Source organism: Hypomesus nipponensis, chromosome 20 (genome assembly GCF_054491055.1).
Source record: "Hypomesus nipponensis isolate SF chromosome 20, ASM5449105v1, whole genome shotgun sequence".
Classification (NCBI taxonomy): domain Eukaryota; kingdom Metazoa; phylum Chordata; class Actinopteri; order Osmeriformes; family Osmeridae; genus Hypomesus; species Hypomesus nipponensis.
In genome coordinates this window covers 5,655,897-5,682,949 of record NC_140380.1, presented here as the reverse complement: position 1 = coordinate 5,682,949, position 27,053 = coordinate 5,655,897, and the positions used below count along the sequence as shown (strand labels likewise).

The following is a 27,053-nucleotide window of genomic DNA, read 5'->3' as shown; positions in this document are numbered from 1 at the left end:
AATTGCATTAAAATACACAAACTACCAACATTTGTAGTAGGAGTTGGGCAGGATGTTAAGTGTGCACAGAGTTAAGTTCCTTTTACACTAAAAGGTTGGTAAGACGTTTTTTTATTTTGTGTGGTCAACAAATCTGTGTTACAAGTGCCGTGTAACAATACGATGATGCTCAGCACTGATTCCATGTTAAGCTTAAATAGTTGTGTCAAGGTTTTTGCTCATGGCACAGGAATTAGTCATACAGTAATGCAATTAAATTACATGTAATGACAAATGTATTAAACATTGTAATTTAACGTCTTCCATTCATTCAAGTTCATCTGGACCAGCTAAATTAAGTATGAATCTTGTTAGATTGTAACTCGCTTTACGTTTTGCTAGCACCACAGGAATGTTACCTGGCTAGTTAACGCAGTCATATTCGGGGTCTCCTGTTCTATTAGGTCCGGGTATGGAGATCAACCGTCTTTGTTTACTAGTAGGCCTATTAAATAAAGATTGTTTTCTTATCCCCTTTACCTTTGAATAATACACTTAAACGAGAGTAGTCTTAACAGTTTTACAGTGAATCTTACCCCTTCACACAATACACCAGGTAGACACGTCATGTCTTAATCACTGATCGTGATTCCCGGGACTCACCTGTCTTGGCGTGGTGTATCTCTTGGATCTGGAGGAGGGCTCTGACTTATGTCGTCTTGTGCCTGTCTATCTGAGCTTTAATAGTGTCTATAATTTAGGACGGACAATAGCTGTCTTTTATTTTTTGTTTAGTAAGTGAAGAACAATAGTTTATATTTCCGTTATTGAGTACAATATTTCCCCGTTATGGAGTGGTTATACCTCTCATCTTTTCTAAATTCTTAAAACAAAATAATCCCCTTTGTAGGAGGTAGCCTATGTTTCTAAATGCACTTAAGTCTCTGTATCACAGTGAATAGAGATTCTAAGAGTATCTTAGTGCAAGCTAATAGAGGGTGAGAGTCTAACATTGACACACACATCATATGTATACACTTCATACTGCTTGATCGTCCCCTAAGGGATATGACGTCTCTCCTAATGTGGGTTATGGCCTGGGGCGGTTCTACATGGGGGCCTACAGGGGCCAGTGCCCCTGTAAAAATGTCCCTGGCCCCCCCTGGGCTGACTGAATAAAAATAAAAGTTTTTGTTTTTTTTTATAAGTTTTTCTTCTTCTAGTAGTCATCATGAAACGAGGAAGCGACATTGCTGCCCTTTTTGCCCCAGTAAATAAAAATGTTAGAGAAACATCAAGTTATTGAGAGAGTTGAGGAGTTGGAAGAGGGAGAGCCAGAGCCGTTTATATGATTTTAATGTAAAGCAAAATTAAAATATTTAATGTTTAAATATACATTTACAATTATAAATTGTTTCAGTTTTTGAATGGGCCCCTCTGATTTAACACTGCCCCCCCCCCCCCCCCAGTAAAATTAGTCTAGAACCGCCACTGGTTATGGCAGATGTGCCCGGTCGGCACGTGTTCCTGTGCACAGGAAACCTAGAGCTTCCTGTATCTTCTCTATGCAAGCAGTTTCTAACACACCCTGTCTGATGGTAGCAGACGATGGTTCCTACATCCTCTATCCTCTATTTATTAAGTATTTTTATTCAGTATTTCTCCAAGGTTCATTCAAACAAATGTTTCTTAAGGATGCTTCGACAATTCAAAGATTACTACATGTATGTGTTATAAAAAGATCTATACTCAATATGGCTGCACAGCACCCATTCTCCAGATAGGTTAAAAACATGTAATCAGTTCATGAAAGCATGTTGATAAAATCAACCAAAACGTATTGAATGCAAATGTTTGCGTTCCCCTTGTCAAAAATAAGCAAACAAAGTGATGCATTTTATCAATAAGCCATTTAATCCATGTATTACAAATGTCCTCTTATCATCACGTTACAAAAAATGTAAAATCTTTATGTAAAAATATAACTTTGGGAGAAATATTCAAAATAGTATACGTTCAGAAGTTTACATTCCTTTTAGATGTACTGCAATCCACTCGACCTTCCACCTTCTGCAGGGCACCAGGGCCCGACGAAGCCATACAGCCCCAAAACATTCTTTTTATACATTTCATCATGAAATGTAAACTAGAAGGCCAGTCTTCACTGTGAAGTTGATTAGAATGCCAGTCATCTCAATAAGATGAAGGCTGCTTCACTCCCTCGACCTTTCTCTGGAAAAGGGAAACATTCCACAAAGTTAAAATGTGCATTTCAGAACCCATCACTGAAAACAGACATAATTCCAAGTATTTTGGGTGACATTCCACAAGTGTACTTGATTCTACCGCAATCAGATAATCATAAATCATTGAGAGAAAACGGTAAACTACAGATTACTCCAGATATTTATATATCAGATTATATCCAGATATTGTAAGTCAAATTCAGCTGTACTGATGAAATTGAACTTTTTAAACAATAATGGTCGCCATCCATCTTCCCAGTCTGTAACGTTATGTTGAAGGAAGGGAGAGGAAAAACCCACCTTCCAGTTCTCGTAATGTTCCTTGCTGCTGCAGTGGACAGATTTGGCTGTTTTCTCGTTGGTGTAGAAAAGCTTGCACAATTTACAGAATAATCCAGTTCTTTGTTCCAAATAGTCTAACCCTGTAAATAAAAGTGAAAAACGTATTAGATTAGAACTAATACAACACTAGAACACTAGCCATTATTATTATCTTAAGTGGCCTTCCCACCCTAGGATGATCTCTTCAGCTCGTCTGACACTAGAATCCCATATCTGTGTCAGTACACCACAATAGCTGAATGAATAAATGTAACTCAAAGAAGAGAGTCTGTAACGAGTCACTGGTTTCTTACCCACAGGCTTGTTGGGTTGATAAGGACCTAGAGGTTCCTCCTGCTCCAGGTCCTCACTGGCTGCATCAGACTGGTCACACTCAGGGTCTCCACAGACCCCTTCACTCTCAGACATCGAGCCATCCTGTCCATGGAAACATCCCAATTCAACATGCTGTATTCTGGCTACATTTTGATATGCAGTGTAAAACATTTGAGTAATTTATGACATTTCTGACAAAAAAGAACCAATATCACAAAAAAGAACCAATATCACAAACTCGCAGCAGCAGAGTGATGGACAACATCAAGCACTTAGACACGGTTGGGCTTTATGTAGATCACCGTAGTATGGTTGCTGGAAACTAAATTATTGTGGTTATGTTCAGATCAATAATAAAAAACAGAAAATCAAAATTGAGTAAAATATTTTTTTTTTTTTTAGTCGGCCAACAAAAAAGTCCGCCAACAAAATCAATACATTGTAGCACGTCCGCGATTGGCGTCAAGTGTAGGTGCTGAATGACGGGTATTTATGTATGCTTCATGTTTTGTATCAATGTATGCTTCATGTTTTGTATCAATGTATGCTTCATGTTTTGGCTACCCGCAATGTTTTGGGGCTCTTGTTCAGGAACATTGACCTATGCCCTTTTTGTATAGCTATTTCTTATAAGTCGCTTTGGATAAGTGTTTGCCAAATGAATAAATGTAAATGATTTATCGCTGTCAAACAAATTAAATCTATTTTAATTACAGGATTTAAATCATTTTCTCGGTATTGGCAAGACTTATCTAGTCAGACCTCAAAGATAAAGTCAGTAAATAATCCCATCACCGTCTCCATGGAGCTCCTCTGTGTAGAGGAACTTGTAGAGGATTGGACACTGGTCCCCTCGCCTCCTTGATCCTCTCGATTAGCTTCACAGCTGTTGTTCCACAACTCGTTCTGGACTGGAGTTTTCCTGAGGGGAAGAACAAAGAAAGATTTTAAGAAAAGCGAACGATCGAAATTCCAAGTAAAAGTACAAAAATGATTATTGAGCCATGACAAAAGAAAATTGCGTTATAGCCAAATTCAAAATGTCAATCTTGATCAGCAGGAGTCACGCACATACCTAGAAGACAAAATGATTTACCATGGTATCAGTGAATCCAAACATTTAGACAAGCTGATCTTTAATGTGGTGCCGTAGAACCTTGGAGGACGCAACTCGTACTTCTTCAGCATCTTCTGAGCTGCTTCCACTGTTTCCATCTGGATGTACGACTACAGGTGTTCAAGCAAAAACACATTTCTCAAATAATGATCTCCCATCCATGACCCCCTCAACCTAAAATATAACAGGATTTAAGATTTTACCATCGAACGCCGCCAGTTCAGGTAATAACCTGTGATTTTCCCAAAAGGCTGGGCCAGCCACAACAGTGAGTTGTCAGAGTATTTCTCCACCGGTAGCTTGCCAATGTAGATAGATCTCCCACTAGGCATCTGTGTCAACAACATCAAATCACCAATAAACAGAGATATGGAAGCCTCCTTCAACATTTAACACGTCTTGAGTAGATTTACTTAATTGACCTAAAAACAATTTATAGTTACAATTGAATGTGAAAACCCACCTCTAATTCCTTTAGTTCTACGCACATGACTACATTGACATGTCTCTCAAAAACTTGTGATTTCCTGTGGTCTCTAAGGGCATTCACCATTTCATGAGCTTGCTCTGAACTTTCCAGCTGTAACAGTGCCTGAAAGCAGTAGACATGTCATTCAAAACAAATGCATACATGAACAAAACCAGTTACAATCATGATACTACATGTATCTAATAATAAAACTGTTGATATACACTTATCTTGACAGTAACATCTATATTTTTTATACAAATAACTAGATACGGATGTGTGGCAAGACATAACAGGCAGAGTAAGCACTACAACTTAAACAGTGGGGAAAACAAGACCAGCAACAAAATATATAGGTATATGAATAATCTAATCAGACCCACCTCATGCTTGTTGAAGGTTATGATGTGGTTGACCACCTTTCCAAAAGGCTCTGCCAGTTTGCAGAGGGCATTTCTCAAGCCAAAGCCTTTCCTGATAGGCCTAACAATAACAACCTTCAAATCCTGCAATAAAGAGTCCACTAAATAGAAATCATTACACAACGGAATTGTGTAGAATTGTGAGCAGAGTAACAGTTATTTGTAGTATTTCTGGATCGAAAACATGCCTAGATGAATCTCCCCCTAGGCATCTGTGTCAAATCATCAATAAATATAAGACATATGGAAGCCTTCAAAATTCAAAACGTCCTGGGTAAGTTTACTTAAATTACCTGATTATAAAAAAAACACCCAAAGATTTGTTTGAAAACCCACCTTTAAATCCTTTAGTTTTCCACACATGACTACACTGACATGTTTCCCGAAAAGCTGCGATTTCCTGTGGTTCTTAAGGGCTTTCACCATTTCATGAGCTTTCTCTGAACTTTCCAGCTCTAGCTGCGCCTGAAAGCAGTAAAGACATGTCATTCAAAGCAAATGCTCATACATAAACCAAATCTGTAACAACCAATTTGTTTCTACATTTCTCTGTTGATATACATGTTTGTTGACAGGAACATCTATATTTTGTTTTAAAAATAAACAAACAAACAGACCATCAAAACATATATAGGTATCTAAATAAACAAATTATAAACTCACCTGATCACTGGATACTATGTGGTTGACCACCTTTCCAAAAGGCTCTGCCAGTTTGAAGAGGGCCTCTTCCAAGCCGTAGACTCTTCTGATAGGCTTAACAATAACCACCTTAAAATCCTGCAATAACAAGAGTCCACTTAATAGAAATCATTTACCCAACTGAATTGTGAGCAAAGTATTAAATAATCTAACAATTACATTGACTCGTACAATATTGTTTTCCTACAGAGCAGATCACTATTTGAATGTAGGGGGTAGGTGTATATACAGTCCCTGACAAAAGTCTTGTCACTTATCCATTTTGTAGAAACAACTATTTATAACCTGACTTTTAATGAATCAATTGGTTTTAGAAATGGCTCATATGAAAGCTAAAACCCTCCCAAATGATGTTTAATATACTAAAATAAATTTGCTTCACTGAAAAAAGATTGATCATTTAATGAACACAGAAAGGTCAGACACCCCTGGCAAAAACCCAACCTATCTACATCACCGTGACCTATCTACGTCAGATCACAAACGGTTGCATTCTGTTACTCAACTGGTACGATGCAAAGACAGTAATTAACACATAAAACACTCAGACTGCAGGTAGGTCTGTTCTGATATCTGCAATTAATTAAGCTAGTGTTGTTGCTAAATAACAAATTGAAAAAAAACTTACATCATCTTCATGAAAGATCTCCTGCTCCATCGTGTCCACGTAATCGCAACAATTTGGTTGTTTGGCAGCCTTTTGGTCTGAACCTATTACACTTTTGTCAGCTGACGAATGAAAGTCCAAATACAGGCCAGACTCTGTATCAATGTCATCTAACAAACTTTGTTCATCTTCCACCACCATCCCCTCTTCTTCCTCTTGATTCATGTTTTCTGACTCCATGTTGTTTTTCGTGTGATCCCCCGAGGTGTGTCTATGTCTTGGTTCTTTAACTTTCACCATTTCCTCGGCAGGTTGTGTGTTTACCATGTTTTTCTCTTCACTCTCTCCAGTCTCGATGCTTTTATGCTTGCTGCAGTGGCTTTTGCCGGAGTCTGCTCTTCTGGATGTGGTGGATTCAGGACTTTCTCTACAAGGCAAAAACCACTGAGGTAAACTCCCCTGACATTCCAAGTCCCACAAGAATATTGGTCAGGCCGCCATGTCCCCTAGAGGAAAGAACCGTCACTGACCTTATCCTCTTTCTTGTTGACGACAAGCTGACTTTGACACTTTTCCCATTGATCTTCAGGGGGTTGGAGCGGTAGTATTTCAGCATGATGTCTGCGTCTTTCCAGTGTACCATCTCAATCAGAGCCTGCAGAGTCAAATGGAACATTTAAAAAAATCTAGGCTTTGCCTAACTTCACTTCCTCTCATACATTATGTAAGGGATAGTGCCCAACGAGGAGTCCATTATTGGAAAATATTGGAAGACTGGGGTGCCTGAACCGTCCAATGCGCAGCAAAGTCCTCTGTGGAGTTAGTTATTTTCTGATAATGTACACCTCGTTGCCATTATCCTGCTTTATAATGGGCATTGTCCTGCTTTTAACATGGTCACTTCCCAAATAATGTTTTTATGTACATTAATTTGTTTGTTATGAGCCAGAAAGGTAACAATGTTTTATGCTGGCAAGATTCAAAGGCAATAATATTGCGTACGGTTGACAGTATGTTTAACATGACTAGCTAGCTATCCAGCCATGTCATTGTCCCTATCAAGATTATAGAGAATAAAAGTAATATGTGCAGCCTGACAAGATTACTGAGTTGAATAAGCGAATGGGATGTGAGATGATCCCTTATGAAACTGACAAAGTCAGTTCAGAAAAAAGCCAAATAGGTTCAGATAAAAGTTAGTCACCCATTTTTGTAATTAGATGTTAGCTTGTTTAAGTGTTTCTATGGTTATTAATTTTAAATATTTGCTCATTCTATGTAGCCAGAGCATTAATTTAGAATGGTAGACAAATTTACTTGAAAATGGTCAGAAAATAATGGACACCCTGCAGCCAATCAGAATCGATTATTCACCCAGACCATGGTATACAAAATAATAATGTATACCTAAGAACAAATACAAATGATATATATTTATAGTATTTATGTTAATCAATTTGATTATCAATCAATAAACTGTTGCTAACATTTTGTTACCATGTAATACGGTAAAGTTCAGTTACCATGAAAATGTTAATACAAACAAATGAATCACAATTATACCTGATCACTTGAAAATTTGGAATGCCGCACATTTCCAAACAATTGGGCCATTTCAAGAATTTCATCTTCCTGCTCTTTCCCTGGAGGCAGATGAGAGAAACAGACCACAGCGTTGTTCACACGTTTGGAGGGCCGGGTCTCTGGTTCATCCAGTCTCGGAGTCTGAAAACAAAAGCACGTTTAAGCATAATGTCTTGTGATGACAAACGACTGATTGAAAGGGTTCAGATGATGGTACATATTGCACTTACTTTAATACTGCACACGATTGGTGACAAGTATATAGTCAACTTGTGATTCCTCACATAAGTCGGTTTTTCACCAAAGTGATTTACCATTTTAGCTGCCTCCTTGTGTGAGCTGAACTCCAGGAAGCCCTATCATATATCAAAAACAGAGAGTTTGCCTTCATGTGTTAAAATAATATATAATGTCCCATGACATGAAAATTTCACTTTAGGTGGTTATTTAACATTAATATGAGTTTCCCTAGCCTGGCTTTGGTCTTCCAGTGGCTAGAAATATTGATAAATGTAAAGCCTGGGTATTCTTTTCCGCCTTTGAGAAAATGAAAACTGAAACGCTCGGTTTTGAAAATGCTACTTTTATGAAGTCATAAGAGGGAAGGTTACCTCCCCTTTCTCTGCTTTGCCCGCCCAGATAATCTGGCACGCCTATGAGAAACTGAGCTACTACGACCGTGCAAGTGCAATATTGTTTTTCCCTCGAGAGATATCTTTCAATCGAACAAAGTACAAGAACAGTTGCTCAGGGTTTGGATGTAAAATGATAACCAAATAATTTTTTTTGTTCCTTCATCTGAGCCTCTGAATAACCAGTGTCTTAATTTTATTTTCTCTGGAAATGCGCCGACACAACTTCCAAAAGTTTTGTATGTTTGCGTCAAACATTTCAGCGAAATGGCCCTGCTGACCGTCTGAAATTAAATTGTGGGTCAGTACAAACTCTCCTTGGTCCAGTTACAAACATCAGACAAGTCAACTAACACTATCATTTTGTTGCTTTACTATATATACCTTGCTTGCTACCCCTAGAATGTGGCTGTAACATTAGCTCTGCAGCTAACAGCTCAGTAACAGTCGCTGATGTAAAGGTAGATAACATCAAGTGTGTGTGTGAATACACACACTGTAACACGGAGTTGTACACTCCTTTGTTATTTGGATAACCGTTCTGCTGTCGGTGTTATGGCGCGTGCAATATCCTCCTTTCCCATGTCCATTAGCATTTAAAGCTACAGACACAGAAACGGCACGTCCTGAGGAAAGCTCATTGTGGGACTGCAGTGCTCGTAGTGGCTGTTATTCTGCACCAAGGCTGACTTCAGATACAGTATTAGGGGACCACTAAGGCTTATATAAAAGCATCCAAAAACAGCATGTCATGGGACCTTTAAGAATTTGTTTGAATTAAAACTTACATTTGATGTTATTCTCATTCAGTTTATATTCAACTGACCTTAGTGGGGAACACCTGATGTTTGACAACTGTACCATAAGGCTTTGCCAAAGTCATCAAGTCGTCAACACTGACAACACCAAGAGGATACTTGACCACCACCTTTGTACCAGTCTGTGAGTAGATAAAACATTGTTATTGCTTTGCCAGCCATAGTTGACAGATGTGCTATTGAGGTTATTTTCACCTTCCAGAAGAGAGAGTTTTTAGTCAATTAAAGCATGTCAACAGACATGTTTACATACCTTGGGCTTTAAATGAAGTCTTTTTTGTACTGGTATAACTTCTCCTAAAGATGGAGAAAAAGTACAACTTATTTTTAAGCATAAGGAAACAAGACCTGTTTTTCACCAGAATTGCAATAGCCTTGATATAAAAGATAATGTGGGGTATATTGGAAGATTATTCACCTGAGAGTCGATCTGAGCTGTGTGGTTTCTTGAACGGCACCGAAGGGCGGAGCACTTTCCTGGGGGGGAGTGATCATCATCATTATCTGGCCTGGAAGGAAGCAGATTAAGGCAGATACATTTCATTCACAAAGTCTCTATAACTAGGGTCTAAGACTCTAGACCCCACCTACGGTTCCAGCTAACACAGTGGTCTATTCGGTCTAATGCTAAGGACTAAAGCTAGCTGAATTTAAATCAACACTCCTCTAATACACCACTCTTCCTCCTTTTGTGGAATCTATGTAAATCCACCTACGGTGGCATCAACTGTTTATGACAACTACCAATAAATGACAATAAAAAATGACAATAAATTACTTACATTTTTCTGCTCTCATGGACATATAACTGTGGAAATCTGTCAAAAGATGATATCAATCAAAATCAGGCCCACTTCTAATCAATGTAAACCACAATGCTGTGAAATACACAAACAAAATTGAGTCTGACAGTTATTTTATATATCCTATTAAGTGTACACATTTCACGTGGGTCTCTGAATGTTTTTATTTTCCTTTACACTTACAAACACATGATTCTTTGCTTCCCCTCTGCATGTCGCTTCCCTGTCAGATGGATTGTCCATGCCTGGTAAGAGAAACAAACACCCATGAGCAAATGTACATATTGGAGAAATGGAGCCAGTGCTTATAGAACCCCACCACAGCTCTTTTGATCTCATCCTGGCATCCTGGGTAGAACATCAAGACTGTCAAGCAGAGTCAGATGGCTGAGCGGTGAAGGAGTCGGGCTTGTAATCAGAAGGTTGCCGGATCAATTCCCTGCTGTGCCAAAATGTGTGTCCTTGGGCAAGGCACTTCACCCTACTTGCCTCAGGGGGAATGTCCCTGTACTTACTGTAAGTCGCTCTGGATAAGAGCGTCTGCTAAACGACTAAATGTAAGCAATAGGATATTTTGGAATGGACAATCACGTACCGTTTTAGACTTCACCGTGCACAAGCACAGAGAGCATGTGTGTGGAAGATCTTTGGGTATGACTCCACTGAAGTCATCCACTTCATAGGACATTGGAAACTTTGGCCGGCGGTCTGGAAGCTTGTCTCTTGGGGTCCTTGTGTGACAGGAATCTCTACTCCCCTCCAGCATCTCAGGCTGTTCCAGTCGCTTGCAGCCCACCTCTCTCCTGTCTGTGTCCCCATGACAGTTTGGCCGGTGGGGCTCTGAGTAGGTGGGACTGACTTCTTTACGATCGTCTCTTGAATCATTTTGCTCTTTCTTAATCTCTCTTTTAGGGGACACGTCTCTCTGCCTTGCTTCTTCTTGGGCTCGTTTAGTCTTCAGCTGCATTATAAGAGCGGGCAAAGTCTCCACACTTATCTCACTCGCTGGCATCTGGGCCAGGGCATCCATATCTTCAGGCGATAGTCCTAGAGTGGCAATCAAGTTCATAGTACTTATCGGTGCATCTCCAGAGCCTTGCAGGTGTGTGGAGGTGTCACTCTCACAAGAGGGGTGCCCGCTTTCCTCCATCACTAAACATTCAGGATAACAGAAGAAATGTATTCATCAAATTAAGGTATAAAAGGCATGCCTAGCACTTTATTGGAAGTGTAATGTATACTATGTAATTGAATTGAAATATACAAACTAACAACATTGTAGAAGGAGTTGGGCAGGATGTTGAGTGTGCACAGAGTTAAGTTCCCTTTACACTAAAAAGATTGGTAAGACGTTTTATTTTTATTTTTATAAATGTGTAGTCAACAAGTGTGTGTTACGAGGCTCAGCACTGATTCCATGTTAAGCTTAAATAGGTGTCAATGTTTTTGTTCATGGCACAGAGATTGGTCATACATGTCTTTGTATGCAATGAAATCACATGTCTTGTAATTTAACGTTAGGTTTTCCATTCATGCTAGTGCATCTGTATGAATCTTGTTAGATTGTAACTTTCTACGTTTTGCTAACAGCACAGGAATATTACTTGGCTAGTTAACTTCGCTGTTTCAGACCGTTCTGCTAGACCCTCGCTACAGTAGATACAGGGTCGAGCATACACCAAACCCATTGTCTTTATATCTATTTTGTTTGCCATCAAAGCAAGACCGCGACACGATAAACGTACAAAATAACCCCAGCAATCTATTATCTTCCTAGCTAGCTACCATTAGTACTAGCTAAATAATCATGTATGAGCAGAAGACAACAACCTCGAGCTGCAACTTAGACACAGGACTTTCATTTACCTTCACCGTTGGGATAACGTTATAAACCGTTTAAATTGTCATTTGTGGATTGCAATCAATATCGGCAAGATGGCTAACGAGAAACATGTTCTGCATTCTCGGTTCTGCGTCCTGTTTACTTTTTCAAAGAGGGTCCAACTGCAGACCACTGGACACCCAGACCTCTCTCCTCACACCCCTCTCATGCATGTGTTATCGCCCCCTCCGGTCGGAGGAAGTATAATCTATTCCATTCCACTCCATTGCTTTGGCTCATTTCACGAAACAGAAATGACATTCTCAAAACAACACATGCAAACCTCCAAACCGCTGGGCACTTGTTCACAACAGATTGGAATTTTTCATTCCTTTAATCAAATTGCAATTGTATTAGCACATCCTTGTTAATGACAAGTGCAATTGCCCACAGTTTGCACACATTTCAAATGATTTAGCACATTTTTTAAATGGTTAGGTATAATTGCCTTCAATTAGGCCAATTACCAATTGAAAATATCTTGCTGGTCTAAACTGACTGTTGCTTCTCGGTCAAGTGGTTGTTCTCTGCAAAACATATTGGAATCATTTCCTTGTGTACATCATCACCTGGCTGCACAATAGTTCACTCCACTGTCAAAATCTTTCAGGCACATAATAACATGAAAAACATCATGGTGTAATATGGATCTCTTGGATCATCTGCTTACAGTCATTGTCAGGTGCAACTAGAACTTTATAAAACAAGGGGACACATCCGATCACCAATCACACAGTAGGTTTAGTTACCTGACAGGAGCTGTCCAGGAGTATACTGTAAATGCTTCAATCAAATATATAGAGCTTGTCCCAGGCCAGCTTGGGGGCAACATCACCATGTGTGCTGCCATTTCAGAGAATGGTGTAGTCACCCACATTCCCAGTCTTGGTCCATACAATACCCAGACGCTCCTGGTGTTCTTGGACCGCCTGCACTCCGATCTTATCCCTCTACATGAGAAGGGTTTGGTAGGGCCTCACTTTCTTACATTTGTCATTGTGTGTGGGACAATGTAAGCTTCCACTGTCGCCCACTCATCAGGGTTCACTGCCCATCCAAGTATGCTGATGGTGCTCATATCACTTGACTCCCCATTCCTTAGTCCTATCCAGGAGTTTTTTTTTTTTTTGAGCATCGGGCTCAAAACCAGAGCTCCCTGCTCCAGACAATGGATGCTGCTTGTGATGGTGTCACAGCAGATCAGTGTAGGGGATTGTTGCGACATTTTACATGTATTCATTTAGCGGACGCTTTTATCCAAGGCGACTTCCAAGAGTTTTGCAGGAGTGCATAGGTCAGTGATCCTAAGCGGCAAGATAGCCCCAAAAGCATTGAGGTTGGCCAAAACATGAAGCATACATTTACAGTATTGTTTCTTGCTTTTCTACAGGTACACTCTTGCACTTTTGAGGTTCATGTTGTTTAGTTGTAACTTGTCTAGCTACATGCTTTTATGGTTCTTCCCTTAACCACTTTTTTGGATTTTTCACAATGTATGCTTCATGTTTTGGCTACCCGCAATGTTTGGGGCTATTGCGTTGCTGTGGTCAGTGACCTATGCACTCTAGTAGAGCTCTCTTGGAGGTCGCTTTGGATAGAGGCATCTGCTAAATGAATACATGTAAATGTAGATTGAGACACATTGTATTCTGGAAAGAAAACATCTACTACAGAAACTGTAGCACAGTGCACATGAGGGATATTTCTAAGGTCCACTGCCATACTGACAAAACATCTAAACATTGTGACCTGCAGTGTTTACACAATGCCAAAGGGACTTTTCCTTTTGGAGGCACTGACTATTTGTATGAGAAAAGGATTTAATTTTGACTGATGAGTTGTCTGTTTTAGGAGAGAGATGACCCTTTGCAGGTGTTCCATGGTGTTTTGCTGAACCATCTAGGTTATTTTGACAAATGTATTTAAAGGTTTGAGAATGTCCTCTTTTTTTCTTGAGATGAGCCAAAGCAATTGAGAAGGAACTTTTCATTTTGGGGGCACTGACTATTTATATGAGAAAATGATTTGGTTTTGAAGCATGAGTTAACTGTTTTGGGTGAGATATGACCTTTTGAAGGTGATCTATGTATTTGTGCTGAACCATATAGGCTATTTTGCAACGTGGAGCTTTGAGAATGAAATTTCTGTTTCAAGAATTGAGCCAAAGCAATGGAGAAAAACTAAGTGTCATCGGTCTGAGTGGACGTGACTTGGGCAATACTGGTGACGTAGCAGTAAGAAGTAGCCTCTGCCATTGTATTTCATAACATATTTTTATTGTTGGTTTGAAGATTATTGTAATTTATTATCCAACAACCTTGTGAAAATATTTTTATTTTGTTGAATTTCTAATGGCAATATTACTTTTCATGAATTACCTCACTGGAATGTGAATACGAGGATGTTACACAACTTTTGTTGCATGTTTTTTATGTTGAATATTCAGGAACAGCAAATGAGAGTCAACAACTTCAGAAATAATTGTTTTCTCACTTTGTTTATATGACCGAATATTACTGACACGCTTGAATTACACTGTTATACCATGGATAAGAAGCAACTGAACTACTGAAAATACATAAAGGGCAATTTTCAATTGAATTGTTGAGGGGTACCAAATATATCTTTCCTCCACTATAATGATGTCCACTGCAGAATATCTATCACCTCGTCATGCATCAGATGGCTCCTTCTTCACAGGGTCTAAAAATAATTCTGGTTGACTTCCAACATTGTCTCCAAATACTAGATGAATTATGAATCAATGCGTCAGAATATAAAAACACATAGATCTAATAACGCACACAAAAATACAAGACAGTATTTAGATGCTTTGCCTATGGGACAATTAGTTGTGAGGTCAAAGGTGATGCTGTGTTTTATAAATGTTTTATTTTGTTGTTTTGAAAAAAAACTGATCAAGGTCACTACACATGTATTATAATAAGATCTATATACTAAATATGGCTGCACAGCACCCATTCTCCAGATGGGTTCAAATCATGTCATCAGTACATGAAGGAATGTCAACAAAATAAACAGATACGTATCGAAGGCGGGTCTTCCACTGTGAAGTGTAGGATATACGAATAGGATGCCAGTCAATCAGCCAAAGGCTGCTTCTTTCCCTCTACTTTTCTCTGAAAAAGGGGAACATTTCTCAAAGTTAGTATGTGTTAAGAAATAAGAACACCATCACTGAAAACAGACAAATATTTGGCTGAAATTCCAAAAGTGAACTTGATTCTAGCTTAGACAATCATAAGGAATTAGATGCAAAATCTGGGGAATGTTGAGCGTGTGCAATGACATCTCAGTTCCTAACCACTCACAAGGGATTTTCTGAGAGCTGAAATTCCTACAGAGAAAACTGTAAGCCACAGACTACTCCAGGTACAAGAATTGTAAGTAAACAATGCAGCCGTACTGATGAAGTTGACCTTTTTAAACAATAATGGTCGCCATCCATCTTCCCAGCCAGTACGGTTATGTTGTAGGAAGGGAGATAAAAACCCACCTTCAGGTTCTCGTAATGTTCCTTGCTGCTGCAGTGGACAGATTTGGCTGTTTTCTCGTTGGTGTAGAAAATGTTGCACAGCTTGCAGAATAATCCAGTTCTTTGTACCAAATAGTCTAACCCTGAAAATAAAAGTGAAAGACGTCTTAGATTAGAACTAATACAACACTAGAACACTATCCATTATCTTAAGTGGCCTTCCCACCCTCGGATGATCTCTTCAGCTCGTCTGAGACTAGAATCCCATATCTGTGTCAGTACACCACAATAGCTGAATGAATAAATGTAACTCAAAGAAGAAAGTCTGTAACGAGTCACTGGTTTCTTACCCACAGGCTTGTTGGGTTGATAAGGACCTAGAGGTTCCTCCTGCTCCAGGTCCTCACTGGCTGCATCAGACTGGTCACACTCAGGGTCTCCACAGACCCCTTCACTCTCAGACATCGAGCCATCCTGTCCATGGAAACATCCCAATTCAGTATGATGATCTGATGAAGTAATTGACTCCATTCGGATAGGAAGGGCCAATCTCACAAACTTGCCGGAGCAGAACATCGGAAAACCCCAAGCATTTAGACAGCTTGGCTCTTTGCAGAGCACCAGATTAAGTGTAAAACATGCATAAGAATTATTTACATACTTACAAGTTTCCATACCTAATTTGACAAAATACTACATATATTACTTAATTGTACAGGTTGCTAGAAAGGCAGCTTGAAAACCTAACAAAAATACAAAGTTGAACCACCTCCGGGATTGGCGTTAAGGGTGTGCTAAATGATGGGTATTTATAACTGTCATACATATAATATCTATCAATTTTTTTTTTTGAACAACAGGATTTAAATCATGTTGTGGCTAAACATCGATTTGACCTCACAAACTATAGGCCAACATGTAAGAATCATTAGTCCCAAAGCAGGCCACTGTCAGTGCTAACAGAGTCTTATGGTCAGGACATGAGAGAGCAAGAGTAGAGCCACTCGTTTGGGAATAACACATTCCTTTGTAATGCATCATGAAAATGCGAAAAGGTAACTTCAAGTATTAGACAGGGACCAAACATCAGAATAGAAGCCAGGGTCATTAGTCTGTTCCTCTGAGGAAACAGCTTGTGGGTAAGCGTACGCTCCAACTAGAGAGAGAAGGGTCTGGGGAAGAGGTCACGCTGACATTTCGAGATAGGGAACGAGTACACAGAGCCATCCAGGGAGAAGGGGGGTGTCTGTGTGTGTGAACTGTTTTGACAGTATTGGGAAATAGTGTCAACGAGGGAGGGGGATTTTTGTTCATGTTGACTTTAAATATGTGTTGGATGTTACATGTCTCTAGCGTTCTGTATTCCTGTAACCACGGCTGCTTTGCTAAATATACCGTCAAGCTGCCTTGATGTTGAAAGATATTCCGGTTTTCTCTTGACCAAAAAACTTCTGATGACTGAAAAAATGACTATGATCGCTTTCTCATTATTGGCAAGACTCGCTATCTAGTCAGACCTCAAAGATAAAGTCAGCAAATAATCCCGTCACCTCCTCCATGGAGCTTCTCTGGGTAGTGGAACTTGTAGAGGATTGGACACTGGTCTCCTCGCCCCCTTGAAGAGTCTTAGGGCTGTTCTTCCGGGCCAGCCACAGCTCGTACTTGACAGGAGAATTCCTGAAGGCACAAGAATAAAATAGAGAATTGGAATAAAGAATAGAAAAGTGCTGAATCTTACATTCACTTTCAAATCTGGGAGGAAACCTGCAGGAGCTGTGTAAATAGATTTCTTCTAACCAACTGCAATTCCAAGTAAAAGTTCAACAACAACGTTATTGAGCCATGACAAAAGAAAATCACAGAATTGCAAACTTCAGTGATTACATTACTGCAATTCCAAGTAAAGGTTCAACGACAATGTTCTTGAGCCATGACAAAAGCAAATCACAGAATTGCAAACTACTGTGATTACATTCAAGATGTATCTAAAAACAGCTTCAGGAGCCACTGAGAAGCCAAGAAGAAGAGGGCTTACCATGGTATAAGTGAATCCCCCTTCCTACACAGGCAGATCTTCAATGTGGTGCCGTAGAACCTTGGAGGACGCAACTCGTACTTCTTCAGCATCTTCTGAGCTGCTTCCACTGTTTCCATCTGGATGTAGCACTAGAGGTGTTCAAGCAAAAACACATTTCTCAAATAATGATCTTCCATCCGTGAGCCTCCAACCTCAAACGTAACAGGATTTGAGATTTTACCTTTCTATGCCGCCAGTTGAGGTTATAACCAGTGATTTTCCCAAAGGGCTGGGCCAGCCTCAACAGTGAGATGTCAGAGTATTTCTCCATTGGTAGCATGCCTATGTAGATGGATCTCCCACTAGGCACCTGTGTGGACAACATCAAATCACCAATAAACAGAGATATGGAAGCCTTGTTCAATATTAAAAACGTCTTACGTAGGTTTACTTAATTGACCTGAAAACTACTTATATTTATAATTGAATGTAAAAACCCACCGCTAATTCCTTTAGTTCTCCGCACATGACTACACTGACATGTTTCCCGAAAAGCTGCGATTTCTTGTGGTCTCTAAGGGCATTCACCATTTCATGAGCTTGCTCTGAACTTTCCATCTGTAAACGTGCCTGAAAGCAGTAGAGACATGTAATTCAAAGCAAATGCGTATACATGAACAAAATGTATATCTCAAATATAAATCTGTTGATATACATTTTTCTCAACAGTAAAGGCCCGTCACACAATAACCTTCTGGTCAACGTTCTATGACGTCAGAGGAAATGTTGGTTATCGTCCATGGTCGCTGGTATAACGCTGGTATAGCGCCAGAGGAGCGTTGTGTGGACGCTGGTGACGCTGGTAATTATCGGTAATCGTTGGTGATCGTCAAAGTAATTTTAAACACTGGATAACGCTGAAGAACGTTTGTGAAAAGTTTGCACGTTGCACGCGTTTGGCTATTGTTGGTCAGTCGTTACCCTAGCGTTACTTGGTTGTTATTGTGAAGGAATGATAACATACTGCTAATCGATGCTGCTATACAAATCGATACCTCATATATGTATGTACACCCATTTGTCACGTAATGCTTCCTACTAAAACATGTACCCAATTATAATCAATTGAATTAACAGAGAACTAATGAGATCATGCAACAGGATGCATTTCTGTGCAAGTGAGGCCTGGCTGAGATTGGAATGTGTGCGTCGAAGTAACACTGGAGTGTGCAAACACGTCAAGGTCAGACAGGAGGAGAGTTTGGGCCGCTCAGAGACTGGTGCGAGTACAATAGGGCTTCTCAGCTATGGGGAGTAAAAGTGTCAACTTGGGAGATAAGGTGATGCTGGGACTGTAACTCTTCTTCGTTTAAGGACGGCTTAGACCAGCTGGCCTGAGCACCTTTGGATATTCTGTTTAAGGCCCCCATTCCATGGAAACCCTGCCCCACCCTTCCCCAATACATCATCGACCCTATCCCTCCTGCATACCTTTGGAGAACCTGCCTCACCTTTCCCCATACATCGACCCTGGCCTGGTCTGCCTCACCCCCCCTCTCCTGGATACACGACCCCCCCCCCTCTTTCCTGGAGGCGCAGCTCCCATCTCCCTGTACGCCATCAGGACCTTGGGGCAATCTACTCCCTTCCCTGGAGCCCCCCCCCCTTCCCTGAGATTACCTCAGACCTGTGGGTCTTCTCCGCCCCCTCCCCCTCCAACATCACCAGATCTGTGGACTGCCCACCCTGTGCCACCGTGAACGCCCTGGACATTTAATTGGACTATCACATCCCCACCCTATGGTCTTCTGGCCAATCACCCATCAAAGGCACTCCCTCTCTGGGGGGTACAAGACCTGTCTCCCGAGGACAGGGAGACAGAACTTGGACTGGGCAGAACTCTCTCTGATCTCTGTCACGACCACTTTCTCAACGAAGGCCTTCGTTTGTTCTATTCTGAGACTCTGTTTCTGTGAGGCTACGATTGCATCCTCTGATTCATTGTATTGGATTACGAACATCCTGGTGTGTTGTTTTCATTGTGTATCTTGTGATTGCATCATTACTTATATTAAACTACAAGTAACCTGGTCCGATGTTTAACCTTGTATTATTCTCCACTACCCAGCGACACATATTCCTTAACATTATTCATCGTTTGGAAAAGCAAACGTTGTTTTCATCGTTTGCCTTCGTCACACGCTAATAGTTTTCAGGGGTGTCTTACTTGGTCGCTGTTACACGCTCCTCATGCGTCAGTCCCACGCTAGTCATAAATTAAAGTCACACGTTAGTCACACGCCAGATGTGTCAACCTTGCCATAAAACGCTCGAAATTGAACGATTACAACTTTCAGAGAATGTTAACCAGAACGTTATGGTGTGACGGAGCCTTTACATCTATATTTTCAATAAAAGTAAATAGGTAAGGATGTGTGGCAATACAAAACAGGCACTTAGCACTACAGCTTAAATTGTGGGAAAAACAGACCAGCAATGAAAAAATTGGTATATGAACAATCTAATCAGCCACCCACCTCTTGCCTGTAGAAGGATATGATGTGGTTGACCACTTTTCCAAAAGGCTCTGCCAGTTTGAAAAGGGCCTTTTCCAAGCCGTAGGCTCTTCTGATGCGCTGAATGATAACAACCTTCCCATCCTGCAATAACAAGAGTCCACTAAATAGAAATCATCACACAACTGAATTGTGTAGAATTATGAGCAAAGTAAGCACAGTGAGATGTCAGTGTTTCTGGTTTGGAAGCATCCCTAGATGGATCTCTCACTTGGCATGTGTCGACAACATCAAATCATCAATAAACTTAAGACATATGGAATCCTTCAACATTCCAAACTTCTTGGGTACATTTACATAAATTACCTGACTTCCGTGAAAATTACCTGAAAAACCCACCTTTAAATCCTTTACTTCTCCACACATGACTACACGGACAAATTTCCCGAAAATCTGCGATTTCCTGTGGTCTCTGAGGGCTTTCACCATTTCATGAGCTTGCTCTGAACTTTCCAGCTCTAGCCGCGCCTAAAAGCAGTAAAGACATGTAATTAAAAGCAAATGCTCATACATGAACAAAATCCATTACAACAAATTTGTTTCCACATTTATCTAAGAATAAATCTACTGATATACACTTTTGTTGACAGCAACATCCATATATTTTGTTCATGAAAATTGCTAGGTTACTACATTGAGAGAAGGACAAAAAACACACATTTTTACACACATTAATTTATGTTTTAAGGCATTTTGCAATAGGAATCTAACGTTTTTCAACTTTAGCGAACTCTGATATTTCTAGTCCGCTCAGCTCATAGAACCAACACCGGCTTTCCTTTGGCTGAGCTATTTGTCCAAAAGCTAACGTTATGCTAGCAGGATTCAAGGGCAATAACATTGTGTACGGTTGTCAAACAGTAAACATAATTTTACAGTATGTATCGTCCATTATCAGGTGATATTGGACACCTCGTCGGGCATTATCCCTTACATAATGGACACCCCTGCAGCCAATCAGAATCGAATATTCACCCAGACCATGGTATAAAAGTTTCCAGGTTAATAAACCCACACAGGGGTGCGTAATTTTGACTTGGCAACACAAGACTATCGTTTTCATGCGCCCGACTACAACAAACTTCACAGGTTGCCAAAGAACATAAATAATCTAATCAGAGACCCACCTCATCCCTGTAGAAGGATATGACGTGGTTGACCACCTTTCCAAAAGGCTTTGCCAGTTGGAAGAGGGCATCTTCCAAGCCGTAGGCTCTTCTGATAGGCTTAACAAGAACCACCTTCCCACCCTGCAATAACAAGAGTCCACTAAATAGAAATCATTTACACAACTGAATTAGTAGAACCGTGAAGTATGTCATCAACCTATTACATATACTTTTTTGTTTTCCAACAGAACAGTTAACACTATTTGAATATTTGAATATTTGTGGATAGGTTCACGCATAGCTCAATAGTATAGCGTATAATCGAGACTTGCAGGTTCAAATCCACCCTGTACGTCACTTTGGATAAAAGGTCTGACGAATACACTCCACCAACCTGTGTCTCGTCTGAACCTGAAAATACAAAGAAAAACAATCAAATAATGCAGTTGATTTGACCAGGCATTTAATGAATTACATCAGGACCAATTTACGTTGCGTTAAGTCATTACATGCCTAAAGATTTGTCTTCTTCCACAACGTCATCAAGTTCATCCAGCGTAACAAAATCATCAATATTCTCTGGAAAATTCATGTCGTCCACGTCCTCCTGTAAATGAAAGCAAAAAATTAGTTTGGTAGAAATGGTTTTAAAAGTCATTTGTGATCATAAAAGGTCGCTCCCAAAGCCAGGCATTTCATGACTGTACAATTTAATAGTTTACAATTTACACCGACTGTCATAACCAGAATAACACTATATCTGGCTACTAAACGGATATAGTACAAAAATGCACAATTAGTTTAATTATTTCGAACGCCAATCTTAAGACCATGATCATGGTCCACTCAAAATGAAACTTGTCAATAATGATACTGATCATGAGGTATAGCCTTAGTCTGCATCTTTGTAAACTGTTCTATGAATTACACACAAATTCTACAGTTGTATTCTTTGTTGGCCATGATATATAGCCAACCCTTCCACCACCAAATAATATATGGCTGATATCGGGCAACATGGAGGCCAAGAATTGACATCTTGACTGTATCTGTCGATGATGATCTGGTCTCAACATAAAGCGTTAATTGGCACTGAAATCTAAGTTAGATTTCTGCTGTACCACGCTTTAAATTAGCTTTAGCCGTTCCATCTGATCAGTGGAGGATCTCAACCTACTACATGCTCCCAGACCTTCAACCAAGTTGAAATGCTTTGGGGGGGTCAATGGCCAGGTATCCACAACTTGGTTACTTGGAAGTCAACGTTTTTTCAATTCGGGGGCACAGTCAGACTTGGTTTGTGGAATCAGGTCACAATAAATGAATGACAAAAATTCCTTACATCATCTTCATGAAAGATCTCCTGCTCCATCGTGTCCTCGTGATCGCAAAGATTTGGATCACTGGCAGCCTTTTGATCCGAATCTATTACACTTTTGTCAGATGGTTCAATGTTTTCTAGTCCTTTCTTCTCTTCAGCATCTGTCACGGGTGAAGCGCTTTTGCAACTGTCAGTTTTATCAACATTAACATCAGCACCAGTCTCTGTATCAATGTCACCTAACAGACTTTGTTCATCTTCCACCATCATCCCCTCTTCTTCCTCTAGTTGAATGTTTTCTGACTCTGTGCAGTCTTCCTTGTGGTCCTCCAAGGTGCTTTCATGGGTTTCTTCTTTAACTTTCACCATTTCCTCGGCAGGTTGTGTGTCTACCATGTTTTTCTCTTGATTAGTGGAAGTCTCTCCAGTCTCTGTGCTTTTATGCTTGCTGCAGTGGCTTTTGCCGGAGTCTGCTCTTCTGGATGTGGTGGATTCAGGACTTTCTCTACAAGGCAAAAACCACTGAGGTAAACTCCCCTGACATTCCAAGTCCCACAAGAATATTGGTCAGGCCGCCATGTCCCCTAGAGGAAAGAACCGTCACTGACCTTATCCTCTTTCTGGTTGACGACAAGCTGACTTTGACACTTTTCCCATTGATCTTCAGGGGGTTGGAGCGGTAGTATTTCACCATGATGTCTGCGTCCTTCCAGTCTACCATCTCAATCAGAGCCTGCAGAGTCAAATGGAACATCTCAAAAAATCTAGGCTTTACCTAACTTCTCTTCCGCTTATACGTTATTTGTTATAATAACTCATAATGAATTATTTTCTGGTGGGTGTCAATCATTTTGAGTAGAAATCAACAAACTACCAATAATGTTCAGCTACCATGTGATTCCGTTCTTGCAGTTACCATGAAAATGTCAATACAAACTAATTCATTTTCAATTATACCTGGTCACTTGAAAATGTTGAATGCTGCACACTGCCAAACATCTTGGCCAGTTCAAGAATTTCATCTTCCTGCTCTTTCCCTGGAGGCAGATGAGAGAAACAGACCACAGCGTTGTTCACACGTTTGGAGGGCCGGGTCTCTGGTTCATCCAGTCTCGGAGTCTGAAAACAAAAGCACGTTTAAGCATAATGTCTTGTGATGACAAACGAATGAATGTAAGGGATCAGATGATGGTACATATTGCACTTACATGAATACTGCACACGGTTGGTGACAAGTACATGGTCAACTTGTGATTCCTCACATAAGACGGCTTTTCGCCAAACTGTTTCACCATATTAAATGCCTCCTTGTGTGAGCTGAACTCCAGGAAGCCCTACAATATATCAAAAACAGAGAGTTTGACTTAGTGTGTTATTTTAAGTAGTATTATTTTGATGTTAATCTCATTCGGTTTATATTCAACCTACCTTTGTGGGGAACACAAGATGTTTGACAACTGTACCATAAGGCTTTGCCAAAGACAGCAAGTGATCAACACTGACAACACCAAGAGGATACTTTGTGACCACCACCTTTGTACCAGTCTGGGGTAAAAAACACAAAACCAAACAACACGTTATTTTTTTTGCCAGCCAGAGTTTGCTGAGCAGTAAATCATATGCTATTCATCTTCCAGAGGGGAGTTTTTAGTCAGTAAAATAATGTAAACAACCACATGTTTAAATACCTTGGGCTTTAAATTAAGTCTTTTTTGAAGGGGCCAAACCTCTCCTAAAAATTAAGAAAAAGTACAATTAGCTTTCATGCATGAGGAAACACAACCTATTTTTCACCAGAATTGCAATAGCCTTGATATAAAAGTTAATGTGGGGTAGATTGGAAGACTATTCACCTGAGAGTCGATCTGAGCTGTGTGGTTTCTTGAACGGCACTGAAAGGCGGGGCACTTTCCTGGGGGGGGAGTGATCATCATGATCTGGCCTGGAAGGAAGCAGATTAAGGTAGAGAAATGTCATTCACAAAGACTGTAGGTAGGTTCTAAAACTCTAGACACTACCAAAGGATCCAGGCAGCTAACACACTGTTGTATAGTTAGTCTAATGCTACTGTCTAAAGCTTTCAAACTTAACAGCAGCACTCCTCTAATACGCCGCTTTTCCTCCTAGCAGCTCCTGACATGCCCATAGCCTGCAACGCCAAATCTGTGGAACACTTTGCATGCGGAACATCAAATGCCCAGAACATTACTCTTTTGATAGCTGTGTTACAGTGACAGAATGCTTTCACCATAGGGTGTTAAGCATTTTTTTTGAAGACTCACATGTTTGTGCTCTCAGGGATTTCCCACTCTGGATATCTGTCAAAAGATGATTTTGATCAAAATCAGGCCCAATGGAAACACATTCACAACTACAGTTAAAATGTATGGCACAATGCTGTCGCCTATACAAACAACATTAGTCCAACAGTTAATTTATATACCACATTAGTTGTACACGTTTCATTTTTTGTTCCCCTTTTCTGTTCCTTTACACTTACAAACGCATTATTCTTCGCTTTCCCTCTGCATGGCGCAGTCCATGAAGATGGCTTGTCCATGTCTGGTAAGAGAAAACTCCCATGAGCACATTTACAAATCGGAGACATGGAGCCAGTGCTCCTAGAACAACCCACAGTTCTTGATCTAATCCTGGCATCCTGGGTAGAAGATCAACTGTCAAACAATACAATGTTTTGGAATGGATATTCACGTACCGTTTTAGAATTGACCATGCATAAGCACAGAGAGCATTTATGTGGAAGCTCCTTGGGCGTAACTCCACAGAAGTCATCCACTTCGTACGACATTGGAAACTTTGGCCGGCTTTCTGGCCGGCTGTCTGAAAGCTTGTCTCTTGGGGGCCTAGAGTGACGGGAATCTCTCCTCCCCTCCATCTTTTCTGGCCGTTCCAGTCGCTTGTAACTCACCACTCTCCTATAGTCTGTGTCCCCATGACAGTTTGGCCGGTGCGGCTCTGAGTAGGTGGGACTGACTTCTTTACGATCTTCTCTTGAATCAGCGTGCTCTTTCTTGATCTCTCTTTTAGGGGACATGTCTCTCTGCCTCGCTTCTTCTTGGGCTCGTTTGGCCTTCAGCTGCATTATGAGAATGGGCAAAGTCTCCACACTTATCTCACTCTCAGGGATCTGAGCCAGGGCATCCACATCTTCAGGCGATAGCCCTAGAGTGGCATACAAGTTCATAGTACTCATTGGTGCATCTCCAGAGCCTTGCAGGTGTGTGGAGGTGTCACTCTCACAAGAGGGGTGCCCGCTTTCCTCCATCACTAAACATTCAGGATAACAGAAGAAATGTATTCATCAAATTAAGTTTAATGTATACTACATAACTACACTGGAATACACATACTAAGAGCATTGTAGTAGTGGAAGTAGGGGAGGATGAGAAGTGCACACATGGTTAAGTTGTCAAAGTTATTTAGACATCAAAACTAAAAGGATTGGTGAGACGTTATTTTGGTTATAAATGTGTAGTCAACAGGAAAATACAAGTCTGTGTATCAAGTGCACGGGGTGTCAATGGTTTGGTTCCAACCAAGGTAGAGGAATTAGTCGTACAAGTTTCAAGTTAATTAGGTTATGTTAATGCATTAGTTTATATATCGTAATTCAACGTTAGCACTTACATTTATGTCAGTTTGTCTCGACCAGCTCGGGTAAGTATGGATCTCGTTCGATTGCTTTGCTTTTAGTTTTGCTAGCAGCAGCAATGCTACTTGGCTAGTTAATATTGCTGGTTCAGATGTTTGCAAATCATTGAGAAGTTCCTTGCTAGCTACCATCACATTGTCATTACATCTATTTCGTTTTCTATCAAAGAAAGACCGCAACACGAGGCAGAAACGAAATAACCACATTAGCTTCCTAGCTAGTTAGCACCAGCTAAATAATCAAGCACACAGGCGAGGTAGCTAGTCGCCACCTTGCTAGTAATAACCTCGAGCAGCAGCCTAGCCTCGGAGCTTGTGTTTCACAGTTACCTTTGGGCTAACGTTATACATCATTTATAGCTGCACTTGTGGGATGCAATGAAAATTGGCAAGATAGCTAACAAGTACCTTTTCCTGCAATCTCAGTGATTTTCCTATCGTACTTTTATAGATACTCCTCTTCTTCTTCGTCGTCGTCTTCTTCTAGTTTTACGGCGGTTGGCATCCGGTGGTGCTGCCAGAGCTCTGGTGCTGTATTTCCCCTACTTTATCGGTGGTTTTTGACAAATGTTGGACACCAATGCTAAAACGGATTGCCGCCATCTACGGAGCTGGAAGGTGGAACAACACACGCAAGTGCAGTATTTTCATAGCGGGTCCGTATGTGTAGGCCTACCATTAACAAGCGTTATCCAGCACAATACATAATTTTCATGGAAGATATAATTGTTTATTTGTTTTTACATTTTGACTGTAGTCGCCATTTGACCTTTCATATAGGCTATTCTTCAATCATCAACCTATATGGAGAAAGTGATGCAGCTATTTATTTGGCCACGCTGTGCAATACTACTAGCCTGACAAGGTGGTGCTGGGTCTGCGTTGTTTTCATAAAAACGCCAGCTCTACATAAAACAAAAATAAAACCCATGTGGGATGTATGG

The 27,053-nt window shown here is 40.5% G+C and overlaps 2 protein-coding genes across 5 annotated transcripts; both read right to left on the bottom strand.

The window, feature by feature from the left end:
• Positions 1-1,870: 1,870 nt before the first annotated feature.
• On the bottom strand, positions 1,871-12,060 carry LOC146246036 (uncharacterized). Of its 3 annotated transcripts, none has more exons than XM_084684319.1 (21): positions 11,903-12,059; positions 10,632-11,188; positions 10,220-10,281; positions 10,016-10,051; positions 9,652-9,742; positions 9,487-9,530; positions 9,242-9,355; positions 8,014-8,139; positions 7,763-7,924; positions 6,730-6,854; positions 6,221-6,626; positions 5,554-5,670; positions 5,227-5,355; positions 4,852-4,974; positions 4,463-4,591; positions 4,203-4,331; positions 3,979-4,109; positions 3,678-3,804; positions 2,861-2,984; positions 2,526-2,647; positions 1,871-2,211 (listed from the first exon to the last, which is right to left on the bottom strand). In XM_084684319.1, the coding sequence occupies exons 7-21, from the start codon at positions 9,296-9,298 to the stop codon at positions 2,173-2,175; spliced, it is 2,046 nt and encodes a 681-aa protein (XP_084540445.1). In that variant the 5' UTR covers positions 9,299-9,355; positions 9,487-9,530; positions 9,652-9,742; positions 10,016-10,051; positions 10,220-10,281; positions 10,632-11,188; positions 11,903-12,059; the 3' UTR covers positions 1,871-2,172. The 3 variants fall into 3 exon arrangements, with proteins under 3 accessions (XP_084540445.1, XP_084540447.1, XP_084540448.1); XM_084684321.1 differs by having other exon boundaries at positions 8,098-8,139; XM_084684322.1 differs by lacking the exons at positions 1,871-2,211; positions 2,526-2,647; positions 2,861-2,984 and having other exon boundaries at positions 3,677-3,804; positions 3,958-4,109; positions 11,903-12,060.
• Positions 12,061-14,791: 2,731 nt separating this feature from the next.
• LOC146246035 (uncharacterized) lies at positions 14,792-26,656 on the bottom strand. Of its 2 annotated transcripts, none has more exons than XM_084683745.1 (23): positions 26,518-26,656; positions 25,154-25,725; positions 24,938-24,999; positions 24,720-24,755; positions 24,291-24,379; positions 24,126-24,169; positions 23,866-23,982; positions 23,646-23,771; positions 23,395-23,556; positions 23,046-23,170; positions 22,459-22,942; positions 21,630-21,723; positions 21,511-21,527; positions 21,135-21,257; positions 20,347-20,475; positions 19,969-20,091; positions 17,933-18,061; positions 17,673-17,801; positions 17,450-17,580; positions 16,965-17,091; positions 15,765-15,888; positions 15,436-15,557; positions 14,792-15,058 (listed from the first exon to the last, which is right to left on the bottom strand). In XM_084683745.1, the coding sequence occupies exons 2-23, from the start codon at positions 25,721-25,723 to the stop codon at positions 15,020-15,022; spliced, it is 3,102 nt and encodes a 1,033-aa protein (XP_084539871.1). In that variant the 5' UTR covers positions 25,724-25,725; positions 26,518-26,656; the 3' UTR covers positions 14,792-15,019. The 2 variants fall into 2 exon arrangements, with proteins under 2 accessions (XP_084539871.1, XP_084539872.1); XM_084683746.1 differs by having other exon boundaries at positions 26,440-26,541.
• Positions 26,657-27,053: the final 397 nt, after the last annotated feature.

Bases quoted from the DNA above. Each gene is read 5' to 3' on its own strand.
- LOC146246036 (XM_084684319.1), bottom strand. From the start codon at position 9,298: ATGACTTTGGCAAAGCCTTATGGTACAGTTGTCAAACATCAGGTGTTC. The intron at 4,975-5,226 runs GTGGGTTTTCAA...TCTTTATTGCAG, and splicing joins GAAAACTAAAGGATTTAAAG to GATTTGAAGGTTGTTATTGT. The intron at 2,212-2,525 runs GTGGGTTTTTCC...TCCCTTTTCCAG, and splicing joins AACATTACGAGAACTGGAAG to AGAAAGGTCGAGGGAGTGAA.
- LOC146246035 (XM_084683745.1), bottom strand. From the start codon at position 25,723: ATGGAGGAAAGCGGGCACCCCTCTTGTGAGAGTGACACCTCCACACAC. The intron at 23,557-23,645 runs GTAAGTGCAATA...TTTTGTTTTCAG, and splicing joins CAACCGTGTGCAGTATTCAT to ACTCCGAGACTGGATGAACC. The intron at 22,943-23,045 runs GTCAGTGACGGT...TTTGCCTTGTAG, and splicing joins TCAACCAGAAAGAGGATAAG to AGAAAGTCCTGAATCCACCA.